Source organism: Oryzias latipes, chromosome 13 (assembly GCF_002234675.1).
Source record: "Oryzias latipes chromosome 13, ASM223467v1".
In the NCBI taxonomy this organism is placed as follows: Eukaryota; Metazoa; Chordata; class Actinopteri; order Beloniformes; family Adrianichthyidae; genus Oryzias; species Oryzias latipes.
Window position 1 is genome coordinate 15,181,683 of NC_019871.2, and position 20,435 is coordinate 15,202,117.

At 37.2% G+C, this 20,435-nt stretch overlaps 1 protein-coding gene across 7 annotated transcripts in view; it reads right to left on the bottom strand.

Moving 5' to 3' along the window:
- dock10 (dedicator of cytokinesis 10) overlaps positions 1-20,435 on the bottom strand; it is a 64,919-nt gene that overhangs the window by 13,353 nt on the left and 31,131 nt on the right. For 6 of the 7 annotated variants that reach the window (XM_020708271.2, XM_020708275.2, XM_020708268.2 and 3 more), the window contains exons 3-33: positions 15,841-15,927; positions 14,633-14,715; positions 12,340-12,412; positions 11,977-12,138; positions 11,575-11,709; positions 11,238-11,424; positions 10,266-10,351; positions 8,749-8,832; positions 8,476-8,634; positions 8,001-8,249; positions 7,796-7,918; positions 7,204-7,286; positions 6,973-7,095; positions 6,810-6,889; positions 6,538-6,725; positions 6,369-6,434; positions 6,200-6,292; positions 5,073-5,196; positions 4,844-4,965; positions 4,603-4,686; positions 3,840-3,932; positions 3,562-3,680; positions 3,285-3,354; positions 2,552-2,665; positions 2,308-2,379; positions 2,055-2,201; positions 1,697-1,780; positions 1,494-1,590; positions 1,314-1,346; positions 966-1,144; positions 245-361 (exon numbers count right to left, since the gene is read on the bottom strand). In XM_020708271.2, the coding sequence (XP_020563930.1) occupies positions 245-361; positions 966-1,144; positions 1,314-1,346; positions 1,494-1,590; positions 1,697-1,780; positions 2,055-2,201; positions 2,308-2,379; positions 2,552-2,665; positions 3,285-3,354; positions 3,562-3,680; positions 3,840-3,932; positions 4,603-4,686; positions 4,844-4,965; positions 5,073-5,196; positions 6,200-6,292; positions 6,369-6,434; positions 6,538-6,725; positions 6,810-6,889; positions 6,973-7,095; positions 7,204-7,286; positions 7,796-7,918; positions 8,001-8,249; positions 8,476-8,634; positions 8,749-8,832; positions 10,266-10,351; positions 11,238-11,424; positions 11,575-11,709; positions 11,977-12,138; positions 12,340-12,412; positions 14,633-14,715; positions 15,841-15,927 (3,516 nt within the window). The remainder of the gene's footprint in view (positions 1-244; positions 362-965; positions 1,145-1,313; positions 1,347-1,493; positions 1,591-1,696; positions 1,781-2,054; positions 2,202-2,307; positions 2,380-2,551; positions 2,666-3,284; positions 3,355-3,561; positions 3,681-3,839; positions 3,933-4,602; positions 4,687-4,843; positions 4,966-5,072; positions 5,197-6,199; positions 6,293-6,368; positions 6,435-6,537; positions 6,726-6,809; positions 6,890-6,972; positions 7,096-7,203; positions 7,287-7,795; positions 7,919-8,000; positions 8,250-8,475; positions 8,635-8,748; positions 8,833-10,265; positions 10,352-11,237; positions 11,425-11,574; positions 11,710-11,976; positions 12,139-12,339; positions 12,413-14,632; positions 14,716-15,840; positions 15,928-20,435) is intronic. The other variant, XM_020708270.2, reaches the window with a different exon arrangement.

Genomic DNA, 20,435 nt, shown 5'->3' on the forward strand with positions numbered 1-20,435 from the left:
TTATTTTTGTTCCACTATTATTTTAAACTTTGCCATGTTTTTCCATTGAGAGGGAGGACTAATGAACAAGAAGAACTGCTCTTTTCTTGCCCACTCAGCAGAATTGTTGCACTGTGTTCAATAGGGTTTACAGACAAAATTTTACATTTGCAAATGCTACACATTTGAGCTAAAATAAATTATTGAACAAATGCAACAAAGCTGGAGGCGTTTGTATAAGGTGGATTTTTTTCTTAGCTCTTACTTGGTTACTTGATGTGAAGTAAATGGGAAAGAGGTCTCTCAGGAAGAACCTGGGCATGTTGTCCAGGATCAAGCCATACAGAGGCAGGTAAAGGGATGCAATCCTTGCCTGCTTCTCCTGAAAGAGCAGAAAACCAAGGCATGCATTTTATTATGATTATCATGACAATTCATTTATCTTCAACTAAAAACAGAATATAGATATGCTCAAGAAAACCATTCACAAGTTTGCACAGAATTTTGATTTAAATAAAATCTCAAATTTTTATCCAGTGAGGGAAAATGCTAACTTCTAAAAAGTCATTATAGATGTTTTGGAAAAAAATCAGATCTATACTCTAAAAATAGCTGTAAAGCCTTAAAATTTGCTTTTCCCAGATGATTGGGGACTTAACGGATCAGTAGTCAACACTTTTTCCCCTCTATATATCCCCCACAGAAACATTTGGGTTTGATTAAGGCTATTGCGGACCAGTCTGGATTTTGATTACAGTCCTGCTATTGTGATGTGGTTGGAAGCACTTTACATGGGGCAGTTCCCTATCCCATTTAAGACCCTTCCCAGCATTCACTATGAGGTCTGCAAAGCTTGCAGCTGCTGTTAAAAATCATATTGGTGTCTAAGTGTTTGTCCAGATGAGTCACAGTGGAAGAACTTCAGCTGTGTCCTCATGACTCACTGTCATGGCTTCACATTTTCTTCCACAAAAAAAGAAGTCTACCTTGGTGGCATAACGTGCATCCAGAGAGTGCTTGGCCATCAGATTCTTTAGGGTGGCTAAGGCTAGATGTCGCAGGTCTTGTTCGTCCTGGAGCGCCAGTCCTAGCTCCCGTAGCAACAGACCAGTCAGAAAGTGCTTTCTGCAGAACTCTCCGGTCAGATTGTACTCAGGCACTGACACTGCAGTGAAAGGGGGCATAGAAACTGAATCAGTCATACAGAATTTAGATAACGCCAATATTTGCTTTCCATCACAAAGTGAATCCACTTGTAGGCAGTAATCTAGTGACCGTGGATGAATATTGTGACAAGACAAACAGCACTGCAGTGAGGGGATGAACATATTTACCATGAGTGCTTTGTGGCTCTGGGGATGCATGATCTGACATGGACAAATAAGATGAGAAAAATAATTACAGTGAGAGGGAAAAAAAAGATTGACACAGTTATTAAACAAATGGGGGTGGTTGTGTGATTGTTACCACATTTAACACTGGAGGGGGGAGCTGTGAGTTGGGGCTCAGCTTACCTGTGATGCGAGCAGAGGGCAAGGGTAGGCTGAGAGGAATGTAATGCTCATGGTTGCACACATCCCTTAGGAAGTCAAATTTCAGCTCACACAACACCTTTAAGTCACACAAAAACAGTGCATCACAGTGTGAATGTTTTCATTCGGCTGCATATTCTTTAAATATTCCTTTAAATATTTGTTTTAATGCTTCATTTGCAAACCTTGTTGTCAGCAGCAGTAATCATGTTAATGTAGTTGCTTATGAGTTTGAATGTGAAGCCTCTGTCCATCAGAGTGAAGCAGCGCTGCAAGGAGACAGACAGATGAATCAGGCAGGAAATCCGTTTCAGCATCAACTAATGCGTGCAGACAGATCATTAAACACAGATAATGGTAATAATAGCATTTTTTTAATCTGTAAACTGTTCATTGAGTTTGCATTGATCCTCCTCAAAAACAGAAGCAGGACAGTTAATGGCACATGCAGCAAATATCATAGACTTGAGGAGGTGAATATCGTGTTTTTATTGTGTCATTTAACAATATTGTTTGAATTCACTTGAAAATATTTATTTCTACCTTTACAAAAGCTGCTACAGCCATATTGGCACTGCGTGTTTCCTCCACCAGCTCTTTGTACTTCCAGAAGATATGTTCAGACACCGTCTCCACCAAGGTTTCTACACGGCTCAGGTAGGAGGAGGGAAAACGCTGTGGCCTCGGAAGCTGCAGGGAAAAAAAAGAAGATGTGCTACACCCGAGGAAATATCCGACTCAGTAACTTACAAGTATTTGTTTATTAGAGGAGTCCAAAGCAGAGTAAACCCCTTACCGTTGCCTTCTCTGAATCAGCCAAATGTTGAGCCATGGATTTAATTATGAGCTCAAAGAAGAACCAGGAGTACTGAAACCACGAATAGATGAAGTTGTTTTACTTGGTGGTTAGTTTTATGCAACATTTTTCCCAAACCTTTGACATAAATAGGAAATCTAACAAATCAATCACAAATTATAACAAAACTTTTCTGGGATACTTTGAAAATATCAACATAAATGCCAAGTTAAGACAACCAGACCTTGAGAATGTTCCTCACAGCTGCTTGCTCGTTGCTTTTCAGATCGAAGGTCATCCCTTTTGCCAACTCTTCGTGAACCGTCCGAAAGCCGTGAGCCTCTGATTTGAACACATACTTCAACACAAAGGAAACAAAAAATAAGCAGAAGAAGGAAGCGACTCTTTTATCTTATTTCTAACTATTGCAAATGTTTACTATGGTTTTAAAAGGAAATCAAAATCAACAGGATATTTTTTTTTACCCCAGAACAGACAATTTATCAAATCAAAATAAGACTATATTTTGTATAAGTCATTTTTTAAGTAGAAAGAAGTGTAATTTAAGTGTCTTAAAATAAGTTATTTTTATGATAAAACTTTTAAAATGATAAAGTGAAGTAAATATTGTACTTTTTAAAGAACAATTACTTTACACAACAACAAAAATCTAATTGCTAATTTTGCCAAATAATCACAGTTTGTCACACCAAATGTACTGTAGTTCACTGTGATATAAGTGCTTGTGTATAAACCGTACATGCCATTATATTTGCATGTCACCCCAGCAGATGCAAAAAACAATTCTGTAAAGAATGTTCAGGCTAAAGTTCATGCTCATCATAGTTGTTCAGGAGTTAAAAAGCCAACAAATGTTTTATCGTCCTTTGTGAAAACATCAGCACTTAAAACCACACTCAAGCAGACACTCTGTATCTCATAGATCACACTGCACACACAGCATGCTTTGAATGTACCTTGATGTAGGAGTGCAGATAATGATCCAGATTTTCTTCGTGGCATTTGCCAACAATGTGGACCAACACTCTGCAGACACAACACCAAAAAGCTGAATCCACTACATATTATTAAACAATACCACATTTCCGTTTATTAAAAACATGTTTTTCTTATTGCCTTTCATTGACATGACAAAAAAGCAATTATAATTTTTTTTTTTTTTTTGCTGTTAAACGTGAAAATGGTCAAATTCAGTAGCAGTGCATGAACCAAGTCTGTAGTACCACAGCCTACCTGGTGGTGACAGTGGTGACTTCATCGTTGTCGTTCAGAGTCAGAACCTTGAACAGCTGGTTAAAGAGTACTGGAAGGAACCGAACTATGACTGGGATTCTCTCCATGCTTAGAAGACCCTGGAGAATGATCAAGAGAAGGTGAAGATGATTAAGTGAAGTGCAAAAAGAGCCTTTAAAAAGGTATTGGTATGGTCTTGCATTCGTCCCATAACATTTGGTAGCCAATGCCCTGGTTTCTTTCTCAATCTCTGGGGTTTAGGGAGACCTTTTCCTGACCTTTAAGCAGTTGAGAAAATTAGAGGTAGGAGGCTGAGAGAGGTCCAGCTCTCTCTTCTGGCACTGCTGGAAGAATCGGTTCAGGTGGGGGTCCTGGCAGAAAGACAGAGGTATTCAGGAAAATCCACGGCCTGAAGTTAAACTGCTATCTCTTTAAAGTGAAATATAAGGCCAAAAAGTAAAGTTCATAACCTCATTATTTATTATGTTTTTGAATTAATCTTTCTTAATCTAACTCCAAAAACACTAAATGGATTTCACATATTTGCAAACGGCCAACACTAACCATAAAAAGTTACAGTTGATATCTTATATTTGCTTTGTGGTATCCTTAAGTTGTTTTTTGAACCCTTAATTGTCTGTAAAAGTACTTGAGAAAAAAACATGTGATCATATTTTTTACTGCAAAAATACTACCTTTAGAAAATGAACATTTAAAATAGCTCACATATTCTCAAAAAAGAACATTTGTCCCATTTCACTTTTATTCCCACACATTATGCTCCATCTGTGCACAATTTGCAAGTTTATAATCAACATCTGACTACTTGGAATGCTGCACCACTGCTGATCTAAAAGCAAAGTAAAATTTTTATTTACATAAATACTGGAAATGATACAAACAAATAAAGTTACTTTAAGCTTAAGGATAAGAATTATATTTATTTTTCTAAAAATATATGCAGCGGGAGTTTAGAGATAAAAAAAAGCATGCATGCATGCTTTGCATTTATTTCCTGAGCAATAATGTTGATTGTCTTACCTGAGTGTACACAGTTGAGACGACATTTGCGGAAACCTTAAAGATAGGTTTCCCTCCATCCACCCATTTCACATCTGCTCCACTCTGTTAAAAAAAAGTTATCAGTGTTATTAGTGTCATCCTGTAAAAAAACATAACCTAATTTTTGCTGCAAAGTTGAAAACTGTCCAACTAAAATGTGACAATTTTTAATGCAAATGTGCTATTACTACAATTATATGTTTACCCCATTTTTACCCACCTTGGTATTGCCAGACTCTTTGATGGCCAGGTATCCAGGTGGTAGGTTGCAGGAAACAGGAATGTTGAATTCTTGCGAAGACATGCGACCTTCTTTGAGAATTGGCAGCCATGAATACCCCACTAAAATACAAACAAACAAACAAACAAACATCTTATTAAGATGAAGGAAAAGCAGAAACCCGGAAAAGCATGACAGTCATCTTGGTTTGAAACCTCCCATAGCTCACCTGGGGTTTCGAGGGCTTCTTTCCTCTTTGCATTTGTCTTAGCATTGATGTCACAAGTGATGTGGTAAAAATAGAAAAGTAGATGGTGCTTTTCATGGAGTTGAGTGGGAAGCTCAATCTTCACCTGAAGCCACAAAAATGAATTAGGGAAACTGTATGTGCAATTATTTAGCATTGATTATACTCATTTGTGGGGTAATTCGGAAATAATAAACTTATTTCCACATTTTGCTCACTGTTGACTTTTATTTTATGTTTTACAAGTGTTCATTTGAACTTCCAGCACCTATCAATGGATAATAACAGAATTTCTCCCAGTCATTGTCCTACTAATGTTGCCTATGCCAGAGGGGCTGGTCACACTGAACACTTGTAAAACATAGGATAAAAGTCAACTGTGAGAACAATAATTAGGACTTGGCTGGAGTTTTGCAATGCTTTTCCTTAATACAGTTTACCAAATGTTAACTAATGAAATGGGTTCAGTAAGGGTTAATGGCCGACGAAGTGTGCGGTTATTACTTTTTAACGCACGCCGTGGAAGCCTGAACCCGACGACGGTTGCTTCCGCGAAGTGCGTTAAAAAGTAATAATCGCACACTTCGAAGGCCATTAACCCGCTTATACCATGGTCACTTACAAAAGCAATACATATTCACCCGGTTTTAGTCCTTAATCCTTTTTTTTTTTCGATTTGGATCGCTTTTCTCACAAAAAGCGGACTATATGATACGTGATGCATCACGTAACATATAGTCCTTGTCGCGCAGCACCACCGCTGCAGTCAAGTTTCGGCGATATATGCTGATCGTCCCGATGGCTTGAATAAAGCATCAGTTCAGAGAGAAAGTTCACCTCTTACCGCTTGTTTTTGTCCAAAAGGTTGTTTTAAAGAAGCCGGCGCAGTGATACAAAACATTTAAGCTAGCTGACCGAACTTCTTTTTTCACCGTGCGGTTATCAGGTTTTAATGCATACCCAGCAGCCAATCAGAATCGAGTATTCAACCGGACCATGGTATAATTCTTTTTAATAACCCTATAAATTAATATACTCCAAATAATGTACCTAAAAAACGTTTTTCTTATTTTTATGTAATATTGTCAAAATTCTTTGTGTTTCCTCACCTCATCATAGAAGTCAGGGTTCTGAGAGTGATGAAGGACAGTGGAAAAGGCAGCTGTGGTGAAGACTGGTCCTCCTGGTTTGCCATAGATGCACTAAAAAACCATTTAATAGAGAATGAGTTACATTACAAAGAAGTTATACAACAATACACACTGGACGATTATCTACCTTCAAGGGTTTGGCAACTTCTTCATCTGAGCTCCGAAATTCCACACAGACGGTTATGTTACGAGCCTGTGAATTGGTGAGCCGTTTTAGTATCAATGAATGTAAAGTGTGCTATAAAAGTACAAGATGCCATCTTGCAGCAGATTTTTCCCCTCCATGTGAAACTCACCTTTGCAAAACTCTTCTGACTGTCGTACTTGAGATGTTTAGGGTAGACATAAATTTGGTTTTTGTAAACGCGGTAGGGTTGGGTGAACTTGATGGTGTCCTGGACAAACTCCTCCACTTCTACTGAAGGCTGACGTGTGCTCAACTCTTCAAAAGGTTTTATGGGTACATATGAGGATGTCAAACAGTCTGTTGGGAAAAGTTTAAGTATGAGTAAAAATAAGTCAACATTAGGCTAACTGAACTGAAACTTTAGCTTGGTGGGAGAATTACTAGGATGCTCAAGTGGGACGTTTTCCATTGATATGTCCAGTGTCCCGGGCACTGTCTGCAGTTTGCTGGTCTTCTCAGCCCTACAGAGACAACAGTCAAAGTAAAACATTTTGAAAAAATATCTTACATTGGAGCAAACATTCTGTTGTACAGGCCATCTAACCTTTTGTACTCAGTCACTAACTTTATCAGGTCATCTGTGGAAATTTTGTTGCTCTCTTGTTTGAAAAGAGGCGAGAATCGAGACTCTCTGTCCAGAGTTCCGTGGTTGTCCTTAAACACGTATCTAAAATTAAAAGGAAGAGCTATAAGGTGTCAGTTTTAGGAAAGACAAAAAACCAAAGAGAAGTGGGTAGAATTGTTTTTGTGTGGTGGCTAAAGCCCCTTTACTAACCTGACAGACCACGCAAAAGGCATCCTGTACTTCCCCAGTTTGCTGCAAAACTGTTTGTTGGATTTTATAATCTTCTGAACAGTCTGTCAAAGATGCAAATATGAGCAGTGCTAACAAGACAGCGCAGCTGACATTCTTGAACACAAAAGGAAATGACCAGATTTAAATTCTAGCTGACCCTGGAAAAGTCACAAACTAAATGAGGGGTTGTTCAACACAGTAACCCTGGCAGCAGGTTGAATGTCTGTTGTTTCACTTAGCCATTTTAACAGAGGCCACATGGAACGCTGCCAGTTGGGAAAGCCAGAAAAAGTCTTGGAAAGGATCTTGGAAAAACATACTTTTGGAACTAAGCTGGTGCACAGTGCTGAAGATAAACCTTGGCTTCACAGGAAAATCATTTTGCATATTTCATTCTAAACTATGTTACTCAATAAAGTCTAGTTTCCTTACCAAAAACATCACAGTTGGGTATTTCATTAAGAAAACAAGTGAAACGATACTGCAGATGCTTTACCTCCCTTTTTTTAACAATATTGAATATGGAGAACACAGGTGATTACATTTTGTAATGTGTAAAACATTTTCTGACCTTGGAGGAGTCTGTATTCTTGATATAAGGTTCTGTCCCACAGGTAATATTTCCCATCAGTACCTTTTCTATTTTAGCCACCATGACAATATCGGTATTAGGGTTGGTCACAGAGAAAATGGCCTGCATAGAAACAATTGTGAAAGCATATGTTGGTCAGTTGGCGGTGTAAACGCAGTGTAATGGCCAAAGCTTATTATAGTACCTGTTTTGGATAGCAAAGCCAGTGCTCCAGCTCCAGTTCAAGGTGACAGTCACCAGGTTTCCTCTCTGCTGGAGAGCACAATCCATTCTCCTGACTTCCCACCCCTGGACCAGAACTTCCTGTTGCACTGTTACAGCCTCCAATCATCTGCCGCACTGCTTCATGGTTGAGGTCGACATGAAAATCTGCAGAAACCCTTCTCCCTTCTCGCACATCCAGCAGAGCCAGTGACACAAAGAATGGCTCAATCTGGGAAAGTGAAATGAGAAACTGTCAGTATATCACTTTTCTGCTGACTGATGTTTTCTGTGTGGTAGATGGTATCAGATGATAGGAGACATCATCAGATTGTGTGGATTCAATATGAGAACAGTCGTGGTGTTTACTTATATTGTTTCGAATATGAAGTACCAAAAAAGGGGGAGTGCCACCTAACTATTTGAAATAAAAAAAGTAGTGTGTTCGCTTTCCTTACGTTGGTGACTGGTCCGTTTTCAGTCTCAGTGACACAGCCTTGTAGCATGAGGTTGAGTGATTTGCATGTTATCATGAACCTTCTGCCCAGCTTCTCCTCAAATGGACCAACTGGTTTGTTGTCTGATGATGAATGCTCATTCCGTGGACTCCTCAGGACCTGCAGCAGGAAAAACACAGTTTTACTTTGAGAGATTTTTTTTTTAAGAAAGTGCAGCAATTAATCAAGTCCAAGTTTCAGGTTGTAATGGATTTAATGTAAAAGAATTCTTACAGGCGTGTCAGGATCAAGAGAAAAAAGATTCAACCGCTCCTCTCTTCTGGCAGAGCGAAGTTTGTCATCTGTCTCTGAGATATACTGTGAAAGGAAATGCAGCAGAAAAAACAGGAAAAGACCATTAGAGAATAACTTGGGGAACTGTAATATCTTGAGAACTTTATTTGTATGATCAGAATGTGCTTTGATTTTTTTAAAATGTTGCCTTACTTCCAGTAGATCTTCACTATTTGTTAGAGATAAATTTGCCCCGACAATTGTTGAAATAAACAGGAAGCACTAGTATTTTTAAAATGGCAAACTAGATCCGAAGTATAATGTATATTATATTGCAGGGGGGAACAAATTAAAATTTTAATAAGTCCAGTTACAAAAATATCTTCCATATCAAGGTCAATGCGGTATATTTGGGGTTCATTTCAGTAATATTTATTTTTGTGTTCACATTTACAATACCAAAGAGAAACAACTTAAGCATGGATTACAAAAAAAACAAAAAACAATCAATAATCCACTTTCCTTCCCTTCGAGCATGCCATGTCCACTCTTCTTTAGTATAATGTATTCCAAGATTAACAGTACTGCTACGTTTTGAGAAGAGGTTATAATAACCCAAACACTGCTATATTTTTCTCACATCCAACATCGGGGAAGAATCACGCTCAACAGTTTTATGGTTGCCGGGCTACCTTAACTTATTTTGCTTCTCTAGTAATATGCTCATATGCTTGTAACTGTAGACTTATACTCCGTAAATGATGGCAACTAGTTTAATTTAATTTAGTTGTTGCGTTGCGCTAGTAGCGCCGATTACGTACATGTCCGCCCACCAGACGATAATTACCAATCTGGATTACGATCTGCCATTTGGTGATATCTACTACACTGTTGCTGGATAAACGTAATTGTAATAAACTGGACTCCGACAATGCCTTTTAAACAAGCACAAAGAAAAAAAATTTTTGTTGATTGTTTGTCATTAAAAGCAAATGTTACCATCCTAAAAATACATGAACATTTAAAAAGTTTAATTGTCGTTTTTAAACATCTGCAATACTTCTACATTTACCCATAGCAGCAGCAACTCACAAACACGTCTGTAGCAGTTTTTGAAAACATTGTATATGTTCTGATGCAAAACTAAAGTAGCAGCAAAGCTACCACTACTGTTGGAACTACCAAAAGAAATGCCCTCGTGTAACTCCCTACAATTCCATCATAACAACAGCAATATACAAGTTTGCCCTTTTTGTAGACTCAGGTTTATTTCAAGGACTCTACTGAATCAAACATTTTGTAGGTGTATTTTAAGTATCTGAGAAGAGCATTGTATATTGGACAACTTCAAATTCATTAACTACCCAGCAACCAGATGAGACTGCAAAAGGGGGAATCCTAGCAGGCAGGAAACAAATGAGATCATTGACAAGCGTTCCAGGACTTTTTGCCACAGTGGTTTTAGGTACGTAACATATCTTCAGTTTTCAAAAGTATACGGTAATAAACAGCAATACCTTTGCTAGCTCTGGGTTTATGCCATTCTCTGTGGTTTCTTCATTGTCCTGCAAACTACAGTCATTTAGCGACAGGTCAAACACATCTGCAGAGGGAACAAACACAAATGTAGCTGTGAGCCTTCTTCATAAGTAATGACTGTCATTAATTGAGGCAAGAGAGTGTCTCTAAGCGATTTGTTTCACATTATAGTCTATGCATTTTTTAAATGGGCTAAGAAGTACATTAGGTGCTCACTAAACAGAATCTGCAGAAGAAATATTAATTTCAGAGTAAAATATTCCTGCATTTGTGGGCTCCATGGATAATAGTAAAGACGGGGTTTTACAGAAATATAGCCTTCATGGTGCCTAAAGCTACTCTTCCCAAAGGCCATTGTGGACAAAATGGCTAATTAATGGTATGCCACTCGACACTGCACCCTGATTTATAGATGTTAACAGACCATAGATCCATGACTGCTGAAGCTATCACATCATTCTTTCACTTCTTGCTGATTTCAATGGTCTGTAAGTGTGTTATGTTTGGTTACAGAGTGTGGATTAATGCCCAGACTAACAAAGCTGCCACATGAGGTTTCTTGATATAAAAAATGGGTGATGTGCCCAAACAAAATACGCAGGGTCTGGCTTTATGAGATTACGTTAATCAACAATTCCAAACCAAGCAGAAATTCCTAATTAAAACATGGAGCAGGAGAGGTATTGTTTGTAAGTCTGGCATAAGGGAACAGATTTTTTATTTGATGGGATACAACAGAAAAATATCCTCTCCTCAGGGGAAATCCTAATTTATCCACATGTTGCAAAAATATAAAAATGTCCCTTTCAAATCTATTTAAATACTATTTTCTCCATAAAATGAGCTTTGGTGTGGGAATTCACTTTTTTTTTTAACAGTTATACATCTTAACACACACTATAGGTAAATACTGGGGATTACTGAATTGGGAAAAATATGGCATATCTCACCCTGTCGATGATCAGTAATTTCCAGGCTCTTGCGGTCTGGAGCAGGCCCGTCTGGGGGGCTGATCTGCAGGATGCGGGTTAACGTGCTGATCCACTCCTCCATGTCCTGCTCACTTTCTGCGGCCAGCACAAAGTACGTAACTTCATTCATCTTCAGCTCAAACGCATGCTTCCTCAGGCGGTTGTTCTTTTGGAGATACACAGAAAAAATACAAAAGCCCAGTCAGGTCTGAAGTAACCACGAAAACAATACAGTGTCTCATCATTAAAGATAAGATGTTTTATTCGACAGAGTAAAAACCAAGTGACACATTCTTACTGTGTCATTGCAACCCACCTGTACAACATCAGTGCATGAGTCAAGAAAGATGCATCCTTTGGGTTCCTTTGAGATTTTTTCATCTTTGTAGAAGTTCATGATGTAGGAGTTATCTGTTAGCTGAGTGAGCTGGAAATATCTCCTCTTGAATGACTGCATAAAGACAAGTATGTTTGAACCACAAACTTTAAGCTTCATTTTGAGAGACAGGCAACAACTTTAGGTGAACACAGAAAATACATGGGGATGTCTTTAAGATTACAAATTCATGGTTAACAGTTGTGCCATTAACAGTCAGATTTCAGGTCAGAGCAGAGTTAAGCCTTCGACTTTTGAGCTTGGAAACCATAGACCACCTCATTAAAAGAATAAAAATATTAATTTCAGAAGGCCAGAAGGACATTAGAGGATATTACTCACTCGAACAGTGATACTATTGTTGACAGTGCTGTTGAAGTTCCCTTTGTACAACCATCCCGATCTAAAGACACCAATTCCTCCTCCACCACCTCCCCCTCCTCCACATCCTCCTCCACTCCCTCCACCACCTCCACCTTTAGAGGAGGACAGTGAGGTGGTGTCCTGTAAAACAGATGCAATCAGCACTAAATACACTGAATTTGTGATAATGTTTTTACCATCACGGAACCAAACAACAGAAATAGATACTTTCACAACTCTGAACTAGAACCCTTCCCTAGAAAAATGTCAAAATAAAAAATGTTGAGGACCAAAAAAACAGATTTTTTTTACTGAAACACACTTTACTGCACCATTACTAACCTCATCTTTATCCACATCTTCATAGTCAATCTCAAAAGAATGGGACGGTAGCTTCTCTGCTTTGTACAGTTTTCTACAAAAACGTGGAGGAAGAACAAGAAGAAGCTTGAATCACATAATCGATGACCATTTTTCTTTTTACAGGAGGACCAAGAACTGAATTTATAAATTTCAATGGTAGAAACAACTACAGGTGGGTGACTCTGCTCCATCGCTCTCTGTCGGGAGCCAACAATAGGTGCTCCTTGGTGCATCCCGGTCCACTGATTAGACCAGCAGACTCGTTTTTGTGTTTGAGCTGTGGGGTGAAAAGTCTTTGTGCATGTGTTGTGAGGTGCAGACAGCAGGGCTGCAGTCTTCACAGGGTAACACGTGAACCACCCAGTGCTTAAAGTCACAGTGACATTAAAGCTGACAAACAAAATGATTTGTTGGGACGCTTCAAAAAATTGTGGTTATGGGGCGGCGACCTGAAAGAATGCCTCACTGTCTAGAAGTCTTTCTGCTCAAACCAAAGAAGGGACTCAAATTGTAAGTTCCCACTGTAAAGAGAAGAGTTTGTTGCTTCATCTGCAGGAGGATCCTTTAACACTTGGTCTACCGGAATTCCACTACTACTAGAATGACTTTGGCAGTCTTTTTGACTGCTCTGACATTATTTATATTTGATTTAGATTATACTAAAATTATCTTAGACTATGTGGTAAAAAAAGAAGTTAAAAACCCATCAGAACATTTAAAAAAAAACTATAATAACTGAGTGCTCCACTGCCATCAAAGCATTGTAGCCTGACTAGTTTTATATCATGGAACATTCATGTTATCAGACCTTTTCCAACTCATGAGAACATTCAGAATTGTCATGTTTGTTCTAATTGTCATTTTTGTCTCTCTTGGGTTTAAAATCAAGCCAGAATTTGATTTTAGCTTTAGATAGCATTAAAAAACAAAAAAACAAGGAAAATGTAGCAACTGGTGAACTACGACACTCCCTTGTAAAAAGAATGGAGTCAATTAAACTGTTATGGTCATTCAAGGTACGAATACTCCGATCTCTTTTGTGTTGTCATGTTTTAAGGGTAACAGAATGTTAAAATAAAATATACACACATTAAGGAAAAGTTAGGGTTCTATTGGTCCAAAAGTTTTTTTGTTTTCTTTTTAAAGTTATGATGCTGCAAGATGCTCTGTGAGACCCACTAAAACTCTAGTTGACTAACTAGTAGCATGATGCACTGTAAGTTACAGGCTGACCTATTAAAGGGATGTTTGGATGAATTGCGTCAAAAATATCACTAAGAGATGAAGAGAATTTAAAGAATTTAAAGCATTTTGTATAATTGTAAAGTAAATTAAATCAACTTAAACTTAACTAATATAATGAATAAAAACTGTATTAATGTACAATTAGATGGATGGTTCCAAAAATTGTTGACTGCAAAGTAAAGAAATATATGTACAAATTTACAAAGGTCGGTGTCAGTTTTTTTGCTTTAATGATAATGGCAGTAATCAATGGATTAATTACAATCTAAAGGAGTTCCACCAGGTATTGTAATTGAGCCAGCTTAATTCTCTCCCTTAATTATTCAGTCATTCTGCAGAAACCAGCAGCACAGTGACATTATCACATTATATTTTCTCTGCTACACTATCTTGTGTTTCTTTTACCATTGCTTGTTTAAAAATAAAATGAAACCTCAAAGTTATTTACACACTTCTGGTGAGTGCAATCATGTTTTGTGAATTCTATTTACAGTGCTAATAATTTTGCAGTAAACCACTCACTGATCATGAATTAAAGAAGACCAAAGCAGTTTGAGCAACCATGCAAGTACATAAGAGCATAGGGTTGGGAGATGTAATCTTGTTGCCAGTCCTAATGTCAGCATGTATTTTTTTTTACTGTTTAACAAGATAACTTCAGCCACAAAAAGTCCAGAAGTCAAATATAGCGTACTTTTTTAAATGGTTAGTGTAATGCTTATTGCAAGACAAAAAGAAAGAATGAGCCTTAGACACGTTTCTTTACTGCTTCAAAAAGCAGTAAAGAAACACACTTTAAATTAGCTATGGGAAAATACTGAAGACATTCAATAGCAATTAAATTGTGTGCTATTCATTTGTTTTGACTCCAAAAATAACTTTATGGTTACTTACTCTCAATGTTTCTTAGTTAGAACAAAAAAGCTGTTTTTATCCTTGCTGACGTATTCAGTTATAATGGAAAATCTACAATTAAAAATAAAAACTCTGCAAATGGTTAAAAAGAGCTAGAGGAAAAGTGTATTACCTTGGCAGCAGACGGTAATCTCCAGCATAGTCATCATACTTAAACTGAACTACATTTAGTTCAGCGTTGTAGTACTTGCAGGCCTAAAATAGAGGATTAAAAGTTAAAAAGACAAGTTGTGTCGGAGTAACAGAGTAATTTTAAGTGTTGACTCTTAGAGAAAATAATAGCTAGAAATGATCTGAAAACCTTTTTTTTTCCATCTCTCTAGAGTCTAGCATGTAGTATTAAGTAAAATGAGTTTTTTTTTTATTTGTTCCAGCTTTGTCTATATTATAGCAAAATGTAAGGTTTGAGGACATTCAAAGAGGAAAAAGTACAACTCCACTGACACACATTAAATATGGACTGAGCTCAAAGACGAGCATAATTTATATCAAGTTTGTTCCAGTTCTAGTTGGTACACAGAGGAAGGAGTCTGTATTCCCAAAACTCTGATTTTAAAGCATCTGCAAATGCTATTGAGCTGAACATATAGAGAGATTTATTTCATATAACAATTTAGTTTACACAGTCATCCACTGTGGTTGTTCACTTTTAATTTGCAGTTTCAATATGAAGAAGAAAATGTATAAAACAGCTTCCGTGAATTTGCCAAACTCACCAAGACTGGAGTACACTCAATTATAAAAGGAACTGAATTAAAGCTCTGTCTCTTAGGGCCTATAGTTTCTTATATCTCCAGGGATTAGTTGATCTGGTTAAAATACAGCACCCAAACTACATGTGCATTACAGTGGAAATCAAAAAAGCTGCAGGGTAGTTTCACATCCTGTCTGTTTGCCAGATGACGTCTGAAGATCCGGTTCAATCTATTCACTTTTATCAAATGCAGATATAGCCATGAGAGCATGTACACCATTGCCTTAACAGGTTGCAAACAAATCAGGCGCATTACGTCTCGTTTCCAATGGGCTGTGACTGTCTGGGGGGAAAAGGGGGTTAGGGGGATTCCTCAGCCATAACTGAATCTTTGAAACTGCTGCTGGTTGATCGGAATGAGGGCTTACACGCACACACTTGATTTATTTCAGATGTTCAGTGAAACCACAGAGTATCCAGTATCAGGAAATCCCATGTTGGGTGAAACAACTGTCTAAACTGGCCAGTAACCACCAACTAAAGCTAATTCCTCTTTAAACCACATGAACTTGGCTTACATCAGATCTAATGCAAAAGAAGAAACAAATGCGTCACACACATCATACCTGTCTGACCAGCAGACATTCAGCCTGTTCTGCCCCCTCAGGAACAGAGGACTTGAGAGTTCGTCTCTCCTGAGGCACAGTGGATACCTGAAACATCGCAGGATATTAGAGTGAGAAAAACCTCCACGACATTCAGCTTGTTTATGAAAAAATATTGGAAAAGTTACACATTTGATTACATAAAGTCTCTTTAACCTGTAACTGTTTCATTTTGAGTGATTATTTTTTAATTTACTTATGTATGTATGAATTTTATTATTCTTCCAATCTCATTTATATGTATTTATTTAGGTTTGAAAAACCAGTTGGAGCCTACATCCTTAGTGTATGGTCACAATTATTCAAGGAAATACTGATGGAGATATTTTTCTTACCAAAAGTGTGAAAACAGCTTTTACAAAGAAAATTACATAAGTCTGAAGCCAAACACAAATTTGAGTCTTTTATTGCTCTGAGGATTTATGCATCCAAATATGATGTTTTTTGTTTAGTGTATAATAAAGTTGCAATAAAAATGGTCAAAAACTTTCCGTTTGGTTTGTTTCTGAGCTTAACATGGCTACAGCTGCTTTTCTGATCTCATTTCAATTTAACATGTTTCATCTGAACTTCTGAATTCAGAAAATCCCAAACTGTGATAAATCAATCAGACTATTGAGAGGCTGCTTGTAATTATTAACCAATTATCTGATGAAAATTTTAAGTGTGTCTGACGTGCTTCAGAGAGAAGACAAACAAAACCACTTTCATATTGATGTGTAACAGGAGCCATAATTATTTTTCATTTAACTACAGTTTGTCGATGAAGACTCTCATTCATCCAGGTTGATTCCATCATAGTAGTAGGTTTAGGGGCTGTCACCTGGACTTAGTTTTAAAAGTTAGAAGACGTTTCAGCTTTTGTGTACAAAAGGATTGAGATACTTGCTGTCACATTTGAACGTTTATCAGAAGACTTATTGAGGCCAGAAGACCGAATCTGTGAATATCTTTCTAACTTTACCGAACTTTACCGAACTTAAAACTCTGAACGGGCAATGAGCATTTCGGATGTAAATATGTTGGATTTACATCATCCTTTATTTTGTTCTGGACACAACTGGAAACACAAATTTATATGATGGTTTCCCAGATTGTAGCAGCATTTCCGCCTTCGGCGATCATGATCGGGAGCTTCGCGCTCCACTATGCGAAGGCAGCTGCCGGTGCCCGGTCCGAAGAAAAAAGCTTGGTTGTCCGAAGGAGGACAGCAGAAGGACAGCAGAGGGCGTAAATGCTGCTACGTAGTCCTGAGAAGCTGTGTAAAATCATCAGAAGTTCACAACCATCACAAAGCCATCTTCTGTGCCACTAACAGAAAGCTACTCCTGGTATGTCTGTGTCTCTTAGCAGCCGCACACACAGAGAAAGCACTGATGTCATCGCCCCGCCTCCCCGCTGGAAATGCTTTTTCGAAATGAATATTGCGACAATGTTTGCAGGGTGGATGTGACAACACAAATGCAATCCCCTCTTTGCATTTTTGTTTTAATTATGACACAGAATAAGCGGTTTTAAAGTATAAAATGAAAAAGCATTTTGAAGTATTGCTTTATCATTTGAATTTTGAGTCAAAAAATGCAGCTTCATCTTTAAAATGAAAAAGCATTTCTATTAATCCATTTTAATTGTCAAATTAGACATTTCTAAAGGAATTTTGCTACACATTTACCAGAGAACCTTTTGAAAATGAAATGTCAAATACCATTTTCATTATAATTTTAATTAAGTGACAGAATAAGCGATGTTAAGAAGAAAATGAAAAAGCATTTTGAAGGATTGCTTTTTCATTTGAATTTTCAGTAAAAAAATGCAGCTTCATTTTGATAATGAAAAAGCATTTCTGGTTTTGACTTAAACCTACCACTATGATTATTTACAGTTTGTCCGTATGTCTGTGTTTCTCCACTGTATTCTAACTGCACCCAGGGCTGGCTAACCCTGGTCCTCAAGAGCCACAAAACTGATTTCCAGCTCTCCCTGTACTGCGTGCTGGTGAAAGGCTTAATCAGCTGTGTTCGGTCAGTCAGAATCACCTGAGTCAGCTAGTCATTGGAAAGCTGAGCAGGCAAAGCTGGAATGCAAGCGACGTGGTTGCTCTTGAAGACTAGGCTGGATTGGACAGCTCCCTTCGGCTTGTAATGCTATCTCTGCAGAGTGTCGATTGTGTTTAATAAATATGCTCTTAGGGTTCACAAAGAGGGAATAGTTTCACCGAAAGAACAACTTCATGCGTTCGTACTTCATGCATATTAAAAATGTCATTCATCTATTGGAGCACAATGACAGTAGGCCCTATCTCTAAACAGAGGGATAATTAAAAGATAGCCTTTATTTGTAAAAATAATCTGGTCATTGATTGATCTTAATTGGATACAACTTGACAATAATATAACACATGTCGTATTATACTCAATCTGTCTTTTTTATTAGATTCTACACCAAAACTTAAGTAAGCAAGAAAGTAGTTTGGGCTGATAGTAAATATCGACACCTCTACAAAAGTTGAAATCATTAGGAACAGTCCTTAAACCTAACATTGTTAAATGTGGGCTAAACTAGTGCTACGATGACAAAAAACAAAGGGAAATTAGTGTATACTGGGAACATAAAAAAATACACATAAAAAATTGATCTAGCTCTGGGAGTTACGGCAAACCATGCACAGATATGAACAAGATTACGTTTGTAAAAAGATTTAAAAAAAGGAGAAGTAAATGATCCATTTCTGGCAAACTAAGTCAGTTTCTCTTTCTGTTGTGCTCTCAACAGTCTGATCTTTATGAACATGTGATGCCCACAAAAAGACCTCCAATCACAACCGGGTGTAGCTGAACCACATCGACCGATGTGTGTTGTGTGCACTAAACATATGATAACCCTTTCTTAATATCACTGCAAACAATACCTGAATAAGACATTATGACACACTTTTATTTAACCCTAAAGAAAAAACATTCAATAAGGCTCCAAATGCTAGATTTTAGGACTAAAGTTGTTATGTCAAAGATATTTTGTTTTTGTAGCTTAAAATTTAAAGTGCCGTTAAGAAAAAAAAAGAGTTTTTTAGTTTAAAGACATTTTCATGGATTTTTTTAAACGTCAAATAAATAAAAATCCAGATTTTATCTATTTATGTAAAATAATTGGACTTTTCTGTATTGCTACGGAGTTGAATCTCTTTCGTATAGATTTGTGGAGCATGCATCAAAATGCGTATCAAACCATTTGAGAGGGAAAGATATACACCCCAGGTTTTATGCTACAGTCCATTCTGCTCTGAATGTATTAATTTTCACATCACTCGACAGTAAACCAAAACATAAGGATTTCTTCGGAACTCAAAATGCACGCTTATGTAAAAACAATTGTGTGGGTATCAACAAAATGATGGACAGCTTGTTATTGGTGTGTTTTTTCACTTTTCTAATGGTTTTTGCAAAGTCAAATCAGTCATTTGTTTTGACACTCCTAGTCATTAACTCGATCGTCCTAAAATCTAAAAGCTTTATTCCCATCATATATGGGAATAAAATGTATTAGGCTTTGTTATAGTTACTGTGCAACAATTCACGCAGCCAGGTAATTTCAATTTTAAAAATCTGTTTTCAAAAATAGACTACTTATACCTGTCAGTTGTTACTATTATGAAAAAGTAGTTACAGTTGTTTGTTGTTAGTGTTGAATAGTGATTACTTTGGCTCGCAATTTTCACTTTCAGGTGTAGTACCTGACAGTTTACAGACATGAAGAAAACACTTTGCTGCCAGATAGTCATGAAAGACTGCAGTACCATACATTCAGCTTTGTGATGAACAGTAGAAGAAGCTTTTACCACAGACTGATAACATGATCATTGTCATGTACAGAATGTACAGAAAGCAAACAAAAAATGATCTCTGTATCATTTTCTGGGACCCAAAGAGAATTGAATTTTTTTTAAATGTATTGGTATGGTCCATCTAATGATATGTGACATGGATTATTAATATGCTTAGTTTGCATTACACTCCCTACATCTAGGCACCAGACAGAAAAAGAGAGTAAAGACAGCTGGTTCATAGTTGCCTACAATAAAATAATGAATTCCCGTCAGACCTAAAGCTTTAAATCTGCATATGTAGTCAACTAACAAACCTGCATTACTGTTTGCTTTAGGACAAACAGTCATTCAAAAAAGAAAGAAACTAAGCCTTTAAAAAAATCTACAGCCTTAAATATCAGAACATTGAAGGTATCTATGTAAAACATGATATTTTGAAAGCTTGGTGTTAATGCAGAGCCAAAGAGTAAAAGAGTTAGTAATGATTCTCTAGATGCAATTTTGCACTAAGCCATTTCCAAGCTATTTGAAATCCATAACTCTACAATTACACATATTATTCCCAAGTCGAACACATTTCAGGAAAGAATTCAGTCTTCTCCAAAGTGAAAATTGATCGTGGATTTAGCTGGCATTTAGAAAAAAAAGTGAGCCATAATGGTTTGTTTGGAGACCTAGAAAATGCTGCTTTAGATGGTTGCTAAAAAAATTGAAATTAACAGGTTTTTTTTGT